This window comes from Podarcis tiliguerta (genome assembly GCF_965153285.1).
Source record: "Podarcis tiliguerta genome assembly, chromosome: 3".
Classification (NCBI taxonomy): Eukaryota; Metazoa; Chordata; class Lepidosauria; order Squamata; family Lacertidae; genus Podarcis; species Podarcis tiliguerta.
This window is the reverse complement of record NC_139536.1, coordinates 11,716,395-11,733,923: the sequence shown is the minus strand read 5'-3', so window position 1 is coordinate 11,733,923 and position 17,529 is coordinate 11,716,395. Positions and strand designations below refer to the sequence as shown.

General features: G+C 45.7%; 1 protein-coding gene across 8 annotated transcripts in view; it reads left to right on the top strand.

The window, feature by feature from the left end:
• EML6 (EMAP like 6) overlaps window positions 1-17,529 on the top strand; it is a 164,869-nt gene that overhangs the window by 56,263 nt on the left and 91,077 nt on the right. For 5 of the 8 annotated variants that reach the window (XR_014509244.1, XM_083432422.1, XM_083432421.1 and 2 more), the window contains 3 exons: window positions 1,189-1,374; window positions 2,584-2,719; window positions 12,291-12,492. Coding sequence is in view for 6 of the 8 variants with exons in the window: in XM_083432422.1 (XP_083288548.1) it covers window positions 1,189-1,374; window positions 2,584-2,719; window positions 12,291-12,492 (524 nt within the window). In the remaining 2 variants the exon portion in view is untranslated. Of the gene's footprint in view, window positions 1-1,162; window positions 1,375-2,583; window positions 2,720-12,290; window positions 12,493-17,529 lie in introns of those variants that run through there. The other 3 variants (XM_083432424.1, XM_083432425.1, XM_083432426.1) reach the window with 2 other exon arrangements.

Genomic DNA, 17,529 nt, shown 5'->3' with positions numbered 1-17,529 from the left:
GCTATACGTAAATTGCTTTTGAAGCTCTCTGATATTAGAGATGCTGTTATCTGGAGGAATTAGCATTCACGTTTGGTGAAAGAAATTTTTTAACCCTTGCAAACCCTTTTTAGTTTATTTTAACTGTATCAGTCTGCAAAAGAAGACCCCCTTAAAGTCCTTTTTGGAAATGCAGTTAATGGCAGAGTTCAGAATGACTCCATTTTAACATTAAAAAATAGATTTTATTGATATTATATTCTCAAAACATTGGCAAACTTAAGTTTGATTGAGTGTTTGATTGATCGATTGTTTGTGTGTCCATGACGACACCCAAACCTGGTCCCTTCTCCTATTATTATTGTTTTGAGTTTGTGGGTGCAAGACATCCGTAATCCCTTGATTTAGTAAGTATTAGAATTTAATCAATGCTTGGAGAGTTAAACTGGAAGTCTGACTCTTAATAGCGGGACTCAGCTTGCTGTGTTCAAAAGATCACCTGAGAGATGGGCTGCTAACAGAGAACAAAGATTGGGAGATGGGCTACCAGCAAAACGAAGACTCTGTTTTGCTCAGTTTCTTCTTGGGGGGAGACTTTTCTTGAGCTCTGAGATTGTGAGCAGAGAGGCAAAAAGAGAAGATTGCAAATGCCGATAGAAATCATGCAAAGGTCACCAGCTGCATGCATGTCCTTAACATTTACTGATCCACTAACATTAAGACAGGTGATACACATGATAGGGCCGTGAAGCGATGGAGCGGTTAAAATAATGGATTTATCCTTCACTTTCATACCCTTTCATACAATTTTTTTCCTTTAGTTCTGCATGGTTGCTGTTAATTACTTATTTATTATTGCTTTCACCATTGTCTAAATCTGATTTTTATCTCTGCCATGTGATTTTATGCTCCTCCTGCATGTTTTGTTAATATTTGTTTTTGTGTGTGTGTGTTTATGTGTTTTGATGGGTTTATTTGTTCAAAGCATTTTTAAAACCCCACACTTCAACTGACTGGGCTCCCAGAGTGGCTTATGCATGTAGGCACCCTGATAATTCACTGATAATTCACATAAATGCACGGCATAAAGTAAGCGGAAGCAACTGGGGCCTCTTGCAAGGTTCTCAAGCAACGTAGAGATATGTTCTGCCTTTATGGTGATCTCAGATCACGAGTCTCGCAGACTCCTTTTTGTACTTTGCGTTGTAGTTTTGGACGCTTTGCGGAAATGCCTTGACAGCCAAGAGAGGAATATTTGGTAAAACAGGAGACTTGCAAACGATCCTCTGTTTGTCCTGCGCAAAAGATGACGTCACATACTCTGGTGCTTTAAATGGAGACATCTACGTCTGGAAAGGGCTCACTTTAGCCCGCACCATTCAAGGAGCTCATGGTGTAAGTTGCCTTCTACTTTCTCGGTTCTGTTTTGTGAAAATAACGAATCGTCTTCCCTGAATTCGCTCTGAAGCACCACAGAGGCCCTTCGGGAAGGGGGCTACATTAATCCAGTAGGTTTTATATTCTGAATTAAAGTAAAGGTAAAGGTACCCCTGCCCATACGGGCCAGTCTTGACAGACTCTAGGGTTGTGCGCCCATCTCACTTAAGAGGCCGGGGGCCAGCTCTGTCCGAAGACACTTCCGGGTCACGTGGCCAGCGTGACAAGCTGCATCTGGCGAGCCAGCGCAGCACACGGAAACGCCGTTTACCTTCCCGCTAATAAGCGGTCCCTATTTATCTACTTGCACCCGAGAGTGCTTTCCAACTGCTAGGTTGGCAGGTGCTGGGACCGAACAACGGGAGTGCACCCCGCCGCGGGGATTCGAACCGCCGACCTTTCGATCGGCAAGCCCTAGGCGCTGAGGCTTTAACCCACAGCGCCACCCGCGTCCCTATATTCTGAATTAAGACTGTGCTGAAATCCTACCTTTGCCTCTGGTTCTCAAAAGCTTTCTCCCCTGTGAAAAGAGGCACATTTCCAACTTCTTTTTTTGTGCAGGTGTGTGTGTGAAACTTCTCCAAAAAATTTCAGGAGCAGGTTGCCACATATTTTACAGGATTTTGCCAGGAAGTGCAGCAAGTGAGAAGTTACAGAGAGAGCATTACGGCACTTCCTGACCATCACTCATGACTTGGGAGTGCTTCACTGCAGCAACTTCCATCACCCATCATCCAGCTCACCATTGGTCAGGAGGACTGGGACCTTTGGGAGTAGGAACCTAGCAACATCTGGGGGTCCCACGGTGGCAAACCCTGGATGAGGCTGTTGTTTGTTAACGAAAAAAGAAGTTAGGCTTTCTGTGTGCAGATCCTGACTTATAAATCATGACAAGGGAGGTGTTCACTTGACGACCATCACATGATAAACGTGATCATGTTCATTTTTCGCTCCCCCACTTATGGAAAGGTTCTGCCTCTGACCCCGATATATGGTGGAATCATCAAATCATTGGGTTTATGTGAACAATGGGAGTTTCATAGGAAAAACAAGCTGATGTGAAGCCAACCTAAGTGTGATGACATTTAAGCCCTTGCAAACAGGTTTGGGCATTGAAATGCCTTTGGTTAAAAATCCAGTTCAAGTATGTATGTTGTTCATTCGCAGGCTGGCATTTTTAGCATGTATGCATGTGAAGAAGGTTTTGCCACCGGTGGGAGAGATGGCTGCATTCGACTGTGGGACACTGTTTTTAAGCCAATAACTAAAATTGATCTCAGGGAAAATGAACAAGGCTATAAAGGTAATGAAAATACTTTTTTACCCAACTCTATGTTTCTATGATTCTATGAAATTATTTGTAATGTATTTAATGCAATACAAAACATGCATATTTTTGTTCTTTTTCTCTTCCTCCGAGTTTGAATTTAATCTTTATTGCTGTGATCCTGAGGAGGCAGTGGAATACATACAAGAGTTAGCACATCTGCCCTTCAGATTTTGCCTTTGTTTTCACAATCGTAGCTTACGGCACTACCTCTTCCCCAAGTGAAGCACAACCAATTCCTTCGTTTCATGTTGGGTGGTAGTACAGAATAATTGGGGGTGGCAAAATGAATGGGTATAGCATTAGGGTTGCAGATTGCGATGTATGTGTGTTACTCTGATATTCAAACTGCCTTAACAGACAATGTAGGAAGCTGCCGTATAGCAGGTCAGAATATTTGTCCACCAAACCCAGTATTTCTGGGCCAGCTTCAGTTTTGAGGGGCTCCAGAGAAAGCTTCTCTCTTGTAGAGTCTCCTCCATGGTTGGTAACCCTTTGTGGGGTTACCTTGTGGCAGTGCAGGACAATACTTAGCAGCAGGAGCACTCTGCGTGATTGCATCTAGTAATGCTATGTGTGGGAGTATTATGGGATATGATGTCATATTTTGGTCCAGTGCTGGATCCCACAGAAAAGAAGTCAAGGCTGGACAGAAGTTGCAGGACCATGGATAGCTCCTAGTGAGCAACTTGACTAGCACTGGCTAGTGGCTTCTTCTCTAGCAAGTGTTAAAGGCTGAGGTGCTCATGTGAAGATGCTCTAAGTTGTGGGCACCCTGAAAGGATCCAGCTGGAAACAGGACCCTGGACTGGATGGATCCCAGTCTGATCCAGAGAGTTCTTATGTTGTAAGTCCCACGTATCTCAATGGAGTGAACCTTCCTTCCAGAAATATGTGTGCGAAATTATGCTTGGCATAAAATTCTTGCCTAATAGCTATACCATTGTACTGTCACACACAAAAAGTTTTTCTTGCCCCTGCTACCTGAAAATGCTAAAGATCTTCTCCATTCATTTGTTTTAGTGTCCAGTATGATGGCAAGGTGGCCCCATTTATGCTTCTATAAATGGTGAATAAGAGATTTTGATGCTATTTATGCCATTGTATTTTTGTAGTTAGTGGTTTGTCCTTTAAATTATTTCCCCGGATAACTTCTCTGCAGGATCTCCTTTGCAGACACAGTTTGAGCTTCATCAGTGTTAACAGCAGTAAATCCATAGAAATGGGCACTGACATTTCTCCGAGGTTGAAGCACCTGTGTACTCGGCGTGTAAGAGGACCTCAAAATGATGGGGATAAAAATAGCCACAGCCAATTAAGAGATATAGCTGGGAATCACAAATCAGAATAAAGTTACAAAGCTATCTTCCTAACCCTTATCCTTCTATACATTCCACATAACAGAGATTTCAGAAGTCACAGACAATAGGATCTCTCGGGTGGTGCAAAGAAATAGGTACAAAAGCACAGAAGGCAACATGGAGACAGATGAAATGGAGATTGAGGGACAATAGCAAGCTAGCTTCATAGTACAATGCATTGCAAATGGGGCGAATCCCCTAAGCCAATCAGGTGTACAATCTAGAATCTTCTAGCACTTGAATATATGTGTGCTCCCACACAGCTGAGATCACTTTCTAGTTAGTCTCTGGCTTTGAAGCACCGTAGCACAAGATAACACAGTCACTTCAACCCAATGATCTCATCCTAGTTACTCTAATGTATCTGTTAGGATATAGTTCCATTCCACCTTAAAAGGGTATAGGCATGATGTTTGGACAGTGTTCTCGAAGCTACAAACATGAGTCTGACCAAACTACGGGAGGCAGTGGAAGACAGGAGTGCCTGGCGTGCTCTGGTCCATGGGGTCACGAAGAGTCGGACACGACTAAACGACTCAACAACAACATGATGTTTGTGTATCACATGCCTGTTTACTCCCAGCACAGTCTGCTGGGAACTTCTGTTGTATGTTGCTTTTGTATTATGGCTGTTTTGCTGGACACAAAGGCAAGCAGTCATGTTTTCCTTTGTTCCCGAACTACGCTGAATAAATGCTGTAAATATGCTCTGTGTTCCTCTTCCGTTGTGGATGATTTATACACTCTGCTGACAGAGTGTGCACGGGTCTCGGAACGTATCTGAGGCTCGTGTCACTGACTGACTGATGCTGTTCCACAGGAGACTGGTGATCGTCTGGGGGCCTGCCTGATGCCCCCGTCTCCCCAGCAGTATCCCCTTCTCACAAAGGCCAGCTTTTGCCCAGAGACCTAAGCGAGGAAACCATTTTCTCAAGAACCTCCAACTAATTAATTGACCTAAGAAGCAGGGGCGGAGTAAGGGGGTGCGGTAGGGGCTGGGGGCCCTGGGTGTCACCACTGAGGGGGTGACAAAATGCCGGGCGACACTCACCGACGTGCCTGCAGTGCGCCCAAGCCACGCGTCTCTCCTGGGAGAGACATGGTGGCTTAGGCGAGCACAGGCTCTGCGGTGCCCAAATGGTCCGCCCACTGCCTCTCCCTCAGCTGTAGGGTGGCTGAGTGGGAGGAGGCCCCGCAGAGCTTTCCTGCCCTGGCTGGCCCCACCCCGTGGGTGGCTGGCCCCATCCCTTGGGCACAGGGCACGCCTGCCACTCCAGGCGCCCGATTGGCTTGCTCCGCCGTTGTGAGCCAGTGTGGTGTAGTGGTTAAGAGTGGTAGCCTCGTAATCTGGGGAACCGGGTTCGCGTCTCCGCTCATCCACATGCAGCTGCTGGGTGACCTTGGGCTAGTCACACTTCTCTGAAGTCTCTCAGCCCCACTCACCTCACAGAGTGTTTGTTGTGGGGGAGGAAGGGAAAGGAGATTGTTAGCCGCTTTGAGACTCCTTAAAGGGAGTGAAAGGTGGGATATCAAATCCAAACTCTTCTTCTTCTTCTGCTAAGAAGACAGACTCAGATGAATATATTTGGGATCAGAGGGGCGTTTTCATCGTTTATTTGTTTTTCAAAATAAGGCTTGTTCTTTAGCTAATAAGCAAATTCTGCAGGATCTGTGGACAGTCGAATATTGCATAGGCGCATGTATAAGGTTATGTTGGAATAAATGGGTGTGTGGGTGCTTTTTCTCAGAAGAAGCTGACCTGGTCATTCCTGTGGAGTTTCAAGGAACCTATGAATGTATCAATAAGAAATGCCCCATAGTAAATTTGGATGAGTCACTTGAACTCAGCCCAGATTTTAAAAATGTATATTTGCTGGCATGGACAGAGTGAGGATGTTGTGTTGTGCTTTGAAACATTGCAAAAGATTCCTACAACCGTTCTTTTGTCTGAAGACCCTACAAGGTCAAAAGTAAGCAGTGTAACTGATAAAATATTTTCCAGCTTCTGGAGGTCAAGCCCTTATCTAAGGAAGAAAACTTTGTTAATTCCCAGTAACTCCAGGTCTCAAAGCCCGGCTGAATCAGTTTAACTGAGGAATACCAAGCACATTTTGGGGTAAAGCTCATAGGGGTGAGTGCAGAAAATTTTTCAGGAAAAGTGCTGCCATATGTATTTTATTCCTACACAAACACACGTGTGTGTGTGTGTGTGTGTCCCCACATATATACCTGTATTTATATATGTGGTTGTGTGTCTAAGAGAGAGAGAATGAGAGAGTGGGGAATGACAAAGCTAATTTCTAAGGTAAGAATCACAGAAAAACACGTGGACTATCCTTTTGTTTTAGAGCAATTCCAGTTTCCATATACAGTGGTACCTTGGGGTGCGAACGGGATCCATTCCAGAGCCCCGTTCGCTTCCTGAACATAACGTAAGACGCGTCTGCACGGGTCGCGTTTCGCCGTTTTCCGCGCATGCGCGTGACGTCATTTTGACGCATGCGCGAGCGGTGAAACCCGGAAGTAACGTGCTCTGCTACTTCCGGGTCGCTGCGGAGCGCAACCAGAAAGCACTCAACCTGAAGCATATTTATCCCGAGGTATGACTGTATACTTTTACAATTGTCAGGAGAGGGCAAAAATCTTCTCCTCAGAATGATAGGCAGCAGTAGGATGCCATCATTTATTTATAAATGCCATTTACCCCATATGTGCTGCTTGTAAAGGCATGTCAGTTAACCTCCCACAAGGGGTCTAGAACGCATTCCAGCCCTGAAGGAAGTTAAAATCTTTTTAGCTTAAGGGGGGGATCTCATTAGGGGTTCATCAAATTAATGTCATTTATTAGCCATTGATTCTGCATAGAGAACATTTGGAGAGAAGCACACGAGGGCAAAGAAAATTGCAGCACACAGATGTAGAGGTATAAACTATTAATACTAATTGGCTCATTGAGGCAGAATTCCACTTGCAGAGAATTTTGCAGATGCACTTTGGCTCCTTTTGAGGGGGGAAGCATGTGCCCCATGGAACTGTGGTCTAAACCACTGAGCCTCTTGGGCTTGCCAATCAGAAGGTTGGCGGTTTGAATCCCCATGATGGGGTAAGCTCCCTTTGCTTGGTCCTAGCTCCTGCCAACCTAGCAGTTCGAAAGCACGCCAAAAAGTGCAAGTAGATAAAGAGGTACCGCTCCGGCGGGAATGTCTGTGTAAGTGCCTATGCAAATGTCCTGAAAAAACAGAAACGGTTTTGTGTTCCAAGTTCTCAAGCCCAGGAGGTCTGGAGACAACCTGTTCTGGTCAGGGTTGCACTCCCTTAGAAGAAGCTGCTTCATATTTTGTGGATACTCCCGCATCCAGCATTGTCACTGGAGGGCAAAGTTTCCTCAGTGGTGAGGAGTTCCTTTTTCCAGCCCCATCTGATTTGCCAGGTATAGAGCCGCTTTTGGGCAGAAAAGACTTGGCCATAATGCTTCGTGAGCCCTAAGTGTGGCTACTCCTGAAGACGACTTGGCAACTTCAACTGGTTCAAAATGCAGTGGCCAGATTATTGACTAAGGTTAGGTTTAGAACTCATGTAACTTCTCTTCCAACTGCTTTGGCTGCCTGTTCATTTCCAGGTGCAATTTACGATGTTCACGCTAGTGTTTAAAGCCCTAAAAGCCTTCAGCTCCAAACATCTCAGAGTTCAGAAGCTCTTGGGTATTAAGATCAGCAGGGAAGGCACTTGTGGTAATTCTCCCAAACTTGGAAGTTCAGGAGGGTGGTGACCCAGAATAGGGGCCGCCCCTAAAGGTAGGAAACTCTGTCTACACAGAAGTGTGTGGCAGCTTCACAGAGTAGTATCCAGGATCAGTTCTGAGTTGTGAGACCACATCTTGTTGGGATGCTGCTGGGAGTCGGGGCAATTGGCAGCCCCCCAGCTGGCTCCAGCCACCGGCCGGCAGCCGGGCGATACTCCGGTTCTCAGAACAGCATCAAAACTGCGACTCAAGCCTCAGATATCTTTAGAGACTCTGAGCATGCAAACCAGCAGAGATAAGAACTCTTTGCAGCAGAAGAGGCGGACAGAGATGTGTAAGCAGTATTTACAGGCATTTTATTCAGCATAGTTCAGGAACAAAGGAAAACATGTCTGCTTCCTTTCGTCTCTAGCAAAACAGCAGCAATACAAAAGCTATATACAAATGGAAGTTCCTAGCAGATCTGTCCTGGAAGTAAACAGGCATGTGACACATAACAGTCCTGCCTGTACCTTTTTAAGGTGGAACGGAACTATCTCCTAACATCCTCCCCCTTTCCGTGTAACCTGTAGTACCTGTGGTTCAACCCAATTGCAACCTCTGTACATAAACCTTAAGTTGTTCTCTGTTAACAGCCTTAGACAACAGATCTGCAGGAATTTCGTTTCCTGGCATGTAGGACACCTGAATGAGTCCTTTCTGAACTATATCCTAACAATCTTTAGAGGGAGTGAACCCCCCCCCCCTGAAAACAATCTGAGCACATAATTCTGGGTTAACGAGAGAAAGCTGGAATCTTCATGCCTTCCTTGAGGAATGGGATACAGGTCTTTCATTCATGACCAGCTTGTGGGCTTCCTGGAAGCATCAGGTTGGCCGTTATAGAAGCAGGATGCTGGGCTGAATTAGGCCCTTAAGCTGAACTAGCCAGGCTCTTCATATGAGAAAGATTTTCAGAGTCTGAACCAGGAGACTCTGAAAATCATGCCATGTAGTGACTTAATCCCCATGAAACATAGCAAACCTGTAGTTCGATGGAAGAATGAGATTAAAGTCAGTTTTGTTTTAGTATTTTTGGAAGCAGGGCACATCTGCTTATTGTACAGTAGAAGAGAGCTTTATCTGACGAAACAGATTGCAAGCCTGCCAGCAGCGAGAATTAACTGTTCTGTAGTCCTCATCCATATGCACTTTGTTAAGATAGTCAGTGATGGTAAACTAGAGAGAGAAAAGGACCGATTTCTGATTCGTATCAGATAAAATACCTCTCAATTAACAGCACTTAATAAAGAATGGCGTGTGCATTTACATAAATTAACCTTTGGCTACTACACGAGCTGAAGAATGGAAAGAATGATGTTTTGTGAGCAGGTGTCAGCAGTTACCTAAAAAAATTAAAATGTGTGTGTGCCGAATCAGAAAATCAGCATCCGAAATGAGGTCTTTCCACCTTGCAGCCCATGGAGAGATATATAGTACACCAATGGCATATTGGTATTTCCTGGCCTCCTGGGCCCTGTTTTTTGCAGACCCTGGCAGACAGGCCTTAACAAGCCCCAGGTGAGCTGCCTTTCATCTTTGATAGACAGCACTGGACTTGGCAACTGTGAGCTTGTCCATTTGCCCTGCTGCATCCCCACAGGAAAACTCTCTTATTTACTGCTGAATCAGAGCATATGTCCATCAGATTTTCCACAGATTGATGTTTGCTCCCATTCAGCAGTAAAGAAGTAAAGGTTCCCTGAGGGAAAAGCAGCGGGGCAAACAGAAGACTGCTCAGACCCGTGCCTAGAAATCATGAGACAAGCAGGAAACAAGTGGCTTTACATTATTATGCATGGACTCCCATTAACTAAAACCTCGTGTAAGCTGCAAGTTACTGTATTTTTTGCTCTAGAGGCTCACTTTTTCCCTCCTAAAAAGTAAGGGGAAATGTGTGTGCGTCTTATGGAGCGAATGCAGGCTGCGCAGCTATCCCAGAAGCCAGAACAGCAAGAGGGATCGCTGCTTTCACTGCGCAGCGATCCCTCTTGCTGTTCTGGCTTCTGAGATTCAGAATATTTTTTTCCTTCTTTTCCTCCTCCAAAACCTAGGTGCGTCTTGTGGTCTGGTGCGTCTTATAGAGCGAAAAATACGGTACCTGTATTCTTATTCATTGTAGTTTTATGAGCTGCACTGAATACTAACTGAAGGAACACTGGTCCACTGCAGGCAGAAGCTAGCCAGGGCTGAGTGCTTTTAAGTCACACTGCTTTCAGTTCACATTTTGAACACCCACAGGAAACAGTGCAACTTAAGTAGGGTTGCCACATGTCCTCTTTTTCCAGGACACATCCTTTTTTCCAGGGGTAAAATTTCTGTCCGGGTGGATTTTTTTTAATTTGCCAAATGTCTCTGGCTATACTTTCTGGATGAGACATAGGCATAACTGGTGGTTGAAGACTTGCTTTCATCTTCTCTTCTCCTGATCACAGCTTCTATAGCCTACATATAGTAAAGGTAAAGGGAGCCCTGACCATTAGGTCCAGTCGTGGCCGACTCTGGGGTTGCGGTGCTCATCTCGCTTTACTGGCCGAGGGAGCCAGCGTACAGCTTCCGGGTCATGTGGCCAGCATGACTAAGCCGCTTCTGGCGAACCAGAGCAGCACACGGAAACGCCGTTTACCTTCCCGCTGGAGCGGTACCTATTTATCTACTTGCACTTTGATGTGCTTTCGAACTGCTAGGTTGGCAGGAGCTGGGACCGAGCAACGGGAGCTCACCCCGTTGCGGGGAGTCGAACCGCCGACCTTCTGATTGTCAAGTCCTAGGCTCTGTGGTTTAATCCACAGCACCACCCGCGTCCCTTTTCTACATATAGTAGAGGTATTTAAAATGAGAGTCGTCATAACATGCTCTTATAGGCTCTTCAGAATCTTCTTCTTTGGCGATCGTTGTTGTTGTTGTTTAGTCGTTCAGTCGTGTCCAACTCTTCATGACCCCATGGACCAGAGCACGCCAGGCACTCCTGTCTTCCACTGCCACCCGCAGTTTGGTCAGATTCATGTTTGTAGCTTCGAGAACACTGTCTAACCATCTCGTCCTCTGTCGTCCCCTTCTCCTTGTGCCTTCCATCTTTCCCAACATCAGGGTCTTTTCCAGAGAGTCTTCTCTTCTCATGAGGTGGCCAAAGTATTGGAGCCTCAGCTTCACGATCTGTCCTTCCAGTGAGCACTCAGGGCTGATTTCCTTGAGAATGGATGTGTTTGATCTTTTTGCAGTCCATGGGACTCTCAAGAGTCTCCTCCAGCACCATAATTCAAAAGCGTCAATTCTTCGGCGATCAGCCTTCTTTATGGTCCAGCTCTCACTTGCATACATCACTACTGGGAAAACCATAGCTTTCACTATATGGACCTTTGTTGGCAAGGTGATGTCTCTACTTTTTAAAATGCTGTCTAGGTTTGCCATTGCTTTCCTCCCAAGAAGCAGGCGTCTCTTAATTTCGTGGCTGGCGATCACTTTGGCGATCACTTGTAGCCAAATAAGATTGTCTTCTAGAAACGTGGTCTTAATAATGAGTCTGTAAGTGACTGTGGAGTCCAATTCTGGATCCACACGTCCTTCCACAGTGGGGACATAGGTTTCCAGGCGGGAGTTGATTACGGTGAGGGTTTGCCAAGTGTGCCTTCCTCTTAGCACGTTTCCCCCTTTCATCCTGAGTTTGAGGCAACCCTTAACTTAAGGGCTTAACTTTTACTGGATCATGGCACAATGGATCAGTGTGTCTTGCTGTTGACCAGAAGGTTGGTGGTTTGAGCCCACCCTGGGACGACTGTGGGCCAGAGGGTCCCTTTCAACTCTATGATTCTATATGCCATATAAACAGACTGATAGCCAGCCATCGTCATTCTATTTATATATATATATATAAATTTTTATTAGTTTTTTAACATATCATTTTCAACAATAATTAAACATACTTTTACATCTTATACAATCTTTTTTGACTTCCATCAATCACATCTGAAAATTTTCCAATCTAATCACTTAATATACATTTCTTACTTTCACTATTACATTTAAATCTCATAATTAATACCTCTAATCTTTCTCTATTTTGCAATGTTTCATTTATTTCTCCTTACAAAACTTCTTGTAGTCCTACTAGCATCATTTGTTGATTACAGTCGCTCTTCAAATAGTTCATATATTTCTTCCAATCTTCTGTGAATCTCTGGTCCCGCAGGTTTTGAATCCTCCCTGTCATTTTATCTAATTCTGCGTAGTCCATTAACTTTGTCTGCCATTCTTCTTTCGCCGGAATTTCTTCTTGCTTCCATTTCTGGGCTAACAATACTCTTGCTGCTGTTGTTGCATATAAAAACAATTTAACATCTTGTCTATTAATATCCTCACCTATAATCAGCCGTCGTCATTCTAAGGCTATTCTGTCCTCTCTCAGGTTTGTCCATCCGAAGCGTGTGCTGGAAAGCAGACCGGCTTTTAGCAGGGACGCAGGACAGCGAAATATTTGAGGTCATTGTGAGAGAAAGAGACAAGCCCATGCTCATAATGCAAGGTCACTGCGAAGGAGAGCTCTGGGCCCTGGCAGTGCATCCCAAGAAACCGTTAGTTGTTACCGGCAGCGATGATCGATCCGTGAGGTAAGGCAAGAAGATGGCCTATGGACTGTCGCCACATACATTTTGGGGAGCTGCCATGCTTTAAAATGGGGATGGAGGCATTTCCTTGTTGGTAAACATCCCACGGAGGGACACGCCAGTGGGGAGTGGGGCCAGAGACTCAAAGTAAGTACAGTGGTACCTCGGGTTACATACGCTTCAGGTTACATACGCTTCAGGTTGTTGGAAATCAAGCCTTTATCAGGAGAAACTGGCAACTCTCCCAGGCACCCGGCTTGGTCTCCTGTTGACCTCCCTGTCTGCTTTCCCGGCAAGATCCAGGCAGAGGTCGCGATAGGCGATCCTTCTCAGCGTGAGAAGAACACCCCCCCCCCCTTTCTTGCCCCCCCGGCAGGGGAAAGAGATAGACAGAAAACATATTTACATGCCTTTATTTCTGTCTTTGCAGCGTTACAAAAAACATGACTGCTCTCTTCAAACTCCAGCAGTCGAGAGAGAAACACTTCCTGTACAGCTCATATTACACTCTGAGCTAATTCCAGTGCCCTCTGTTTCCCACGGACACTCCCAACATCATGTGATGTTGTTTTCAAGCAAGCAGCTCGCAGCAGCATTGTTTCTATATTGTAACACAGGTTACAGACTCCGCTAACCCAGAAATAGTGCTTCAGGTTAAGAACTTTGCTTCAGGATGAGAACAGAAGGCTCTGGCGGCGTGGTAGCAGCAGGAGGCCCCATTAGCTAAAGTGGTGCTTCAGGTTAAGAACAGTTTCAGGTTAAGTACAGACCTCCGGAACGAATTAAGTACTTAACCTGAGGTACCACTGTAGAGCAATGTATGCGTCAAGCCCTGTAAAAGTCAGAGATTTCTGTACACACACACACACAAACATGCATCATGAAAGAGGACTTGCAACCAAAGCAGATGCTTCACCACTGAATTATGGCTCTGAAAGCTATTCCTGTTCTGCTAATTTTTTTCAGAGGAAGGCTCAAGCATTAATTGTTCCGAAACACCAGTAAAGCTTATGAGATCCTTAATTTACTGGTGAGGTGGTTGCTAAGTAACCCATTTTTTGGGTGCGGGGGGATGCAGCAGCCAGCATAAGTTTCCAGTAAATAAACTCGGTGGCCAGGTGTCTGATAGAATAAGCTAGTTCCAAGAAAACACAATTCTTTGGACTGGTTAAGGATTGCAGAAGTCAGGGTTTTAGGCAAGTGAATAACAGAGCTTCCAAAGGAAGCTGAAGCAGACTTTCTGAGAAGTGCAAGCAGCTGCTAGATTTCAAGCAGTCTTAGCTTTTGGCAACTTTCTGCTTAGAAAAGAGCATGCATCTGTGTCTCCCCGTCTGCTGCGACAAGCTCCCCTCCCACCTTGTCTCCCTGACCCAGAAGAGGCATGAAAGGGGCAGAGGAGAGAATAGCTGCACACATGCACAGTCTCCAGTTGTTTGGGGAAAGCCCCGGAAAGGAGGAGACAACGACTTCTTCATTTGTATGCTGCCGTATACCTAGAATCATAGAATCATAGAGTTGGAAGAGACCACAAGGGCCATCGAGTCCAACTCCCTGCCAAGCAGGAAACACCATCAGAGCACTCCTGACATATGGTTGTCAAGCCTCTGCTTAAAGACCTCCAAAGAAGGAGACTCCACCACATGCCTTGGCAGCAAATTCCACCGTCTAACTGCTCTTACTGTCAGGATGTTCTTCCTAATGCCTGCAGGCCTCAGGGCGGTTCACAAGATAACACAAAAACAGTTATGGGGAGCCGGGGACCTTAGTCTCAGCAACTGATTTCATGGAGTAAGACCCACAGAGAACGCTGCTGCTGGCCTCATTAGACCCTACACTCAGCCAAGTCTGTGAACATTGTGTTTTTGCTAATACAGTGGTACCTCTGGTTACGTATTTAATTCGTTCCGGAGATCCGTTCTTAACTTGAAACTGTTCTTAATCTGAAGCACCACTTTAGCTAATGGGGCCTCCTGCTGCTGCTGCCGCGCCGCCACTGTGCGATTTCTGTTCTCATTCTGAAGCAAAGTTCTTAACCCGAGGTACTATTTCTAGGTTAGCGGAGTCTGTAACCTGAAGCGTATGTAACCTGAAGCGTATGTAACCCGAGTATGTAAGCACTGTAAAGAGTTAACTGCAACTTGGAACTGTGTGATTTACTGACCAGCACGCTCTGTAACATTAGGGCTGTGTGAAACCCTGGACAGCCACTGTCATTCAGCGTAGACAACACTGAGCAAGATGGACTAGTAGTCTGATTTGTTAAAAGGCAGCTACCTATGCTCCTTCCTAATTTTTGTAAACATTTAAATATGGAGCTTTTCTCCTCCTATATCCCTTGCATTTTCAGACTGTTGATCTGAAGAAATTGTCTTGAGCCGGCATCCCCAACCTTTGGCCCCCCAGATGTTTTGGACTACAATTCCCATCATCCCTGACCACTGGTCCTGTTAGCTAGGGATCATGGGAGTTGTAGGCCAAAACATCTGGAGGGCCGCAGGTTGGGGGTGCCTGGTCTTGAGCATAGTTGTTAATATAAGGGCAGGGTCACATTTGTCAAAGTCTGCCATGCTTTCCCCTCCTAATGAAACCAATCCCTTTCGACGATCTCCCGCATTAAACTTGATCTTCCTAGTTGACTTAGTGCATTCCTGTATCACTTCAGTTTGATGTCAGGGTAATTCTGTAATTCACGGGAAAAGCCGAGGAAGCCAGTTTCCTAGGAGACGGGTCTTTCCCTCTCATTTTTACCATTCTGAGCAGCTGATAGTAACTATTCTTGATGTGCTGAACATGTTGAAATATCTGTGATTTTCTGATTCATGCCTTGCATATGCTTTGTGGCATCATTTGCATATTGCATTTTTATTTTATTTTTTACTGGTGTTTGCTCCTGGTGGAAAGATTTGTCAGTGTACTAAAGGGTGGAACATTGCTGGGTGGCTGAGCACATGCTCTGCATGCAGAAGGGTCCACATTAAGTTCCTGGCATTTCCATTTAACATGATTAGGTAGCAGGCAAGGGAAAATATTTTTTCCTGCAAACCCTACGCAGCCACAACCAATGAGAGCAGATAACACTGGTCTAGGTGGACAAATAGCCTTAACTTGGCACAAGCAGCTGCCAGTGTTCCAGGTGCAATGTTCTGGGGGCTTTGGTGTAATGTAGATAATAATATAATAATAATAATTTATTATTTGTACCCCGCCCATCTGGTTGCGTTGCCCCAGCCACTCTGGGCGGCTTCCAACAAAGATTAAAAATACATTAAAATGCCACACATTAAAAACTTCCCTGAAGTTTAGATGTCTTCTAAATGTCAGGTAGTTGTTTATCTCTTGGACATCTGATGTGAAGGCATTCCAGAGGGCTGGCGCCACTACCGAGAAGGCCCTCTGTTGGTTCTGGGTGTAGAAGACTTAACCTGGAGACAGACCATAGTTCTGCTTTGTTTTGCTGGAGACATTAAGTTAGTGTGATGTATACAAGACCCCCAAGTGGGAGCGGGTGGCGCTGTGGTATAAACCACTGAGCCTCTGCGGCTTGCTGATGAGAAGGTCAGCAGTTCGAATCCATGCAACGGGGTGAACTCCTGTTGCTCTGTCCCAACAGTACTTTTACCTTTTACATGGCCCCCATCATCACATCTTGTTAAAAATATATTGTTGCCAATTGGGTAAGCCCCATCTTCATTTTATTTGTTTTTAAATTAATTGGTCACTTTAAAAACAAACAAACCAAGTTAATTCAAAGCGATTTACAATACACACACACACACACACACACACACACACAAACACAGGGCAAATGACTTCATCACTCAGGACAAGGAAGCAGCAAGCGTACTGAAATATACTCGGAGTGGAGAGTGGATTTCATGCTCTTTATTCAGCTCATAGTGGTGAGGAGGAATGAAAGTTCCCCCAAAATATCTGCTTTATATACATTATTTACACAATGGGCTGCACGTGATTGGCTAATTCCGGGATTCTCCTGTAGACCAATCAGGTTGTGGATTCACTTCCACCTGGAGCTGGATTGGGTGGCTCCTGTGGACCAATCAGACTGCTGCATTTTGGATCCTATTGTTCTAGGACCAATCAGACTGCTGCATTTTGGATCCTATTGTTCTAGGACCGATCAGACTGCTGCATTTTGGATCCTATTCAACTCAGTACATAACAGTACATTCACTGTTCTCCATCAGCATAGGTTGCACCCAGCAAAACCATCCCATTAGCCCAAGGACTTCTGCACGTACAACAGGACTTCTCCCACTTCGCTCTCGCCATGGATCTAGATCCCCATACACACAGGCTTGACTTTGTCCAGGGTTTTTTCCAACCCTGAATGGGGCATGTTCATGGGGCACGTGGGAAAAGGAGAGGAAGTCCTGTTGCGCAGCCAGAATTCTTTGCACCAAAAAGATGACTTTGTTGGATACAGTCCATGGACCATGAGAGTGTTCCTACTTTCTATCCTGCAGGCCTGAGGCTTCTGGAGTAAGCACACACTCTGTTTCCTATCCAGTTCCTAATGCAATTAAATCTTGTAGCTCACCTACCGATAGGTATTCCAGAGCTCTGGAGAAGGAACCCCTGGGAAATGGTAGCTTAAACAACTCAGTAACCTATTACCAGTCATTAAGGTTAGAAGGGGATGCGGGTGGCGCTGTGGGTTAAAGCCTCAGCGCCTAGGGCTTGCCGATCGAAAGGTCGGCGGTTCGAATCCCCGCGGCGGGGTGCGCTCCCGTTGTTCGGTCCCAGCGCCTGCCAACCTAGCAGTTCGAAAGCACTCTCGGGTGCAAGTAGATAAATAGGGACCGCTTACTAGCGGGAAGGTAAACGGCGTTTCCGTGTGCGGCTCTGGCTTGCCAGAGCAGCGATGTCACACTGGCCACGTGACCCGGAAGTGTCTTCGGACAGCGCTGGCCCCCGGCCTCTTTGAGTGAGATGGGCACACAACCCTAGAGCCTGTCAAGACTGGCCCGTACGGGCAGGGGTACCTTTACCTTTTTAAGGTTAGAAGCCACCATCCAAAAG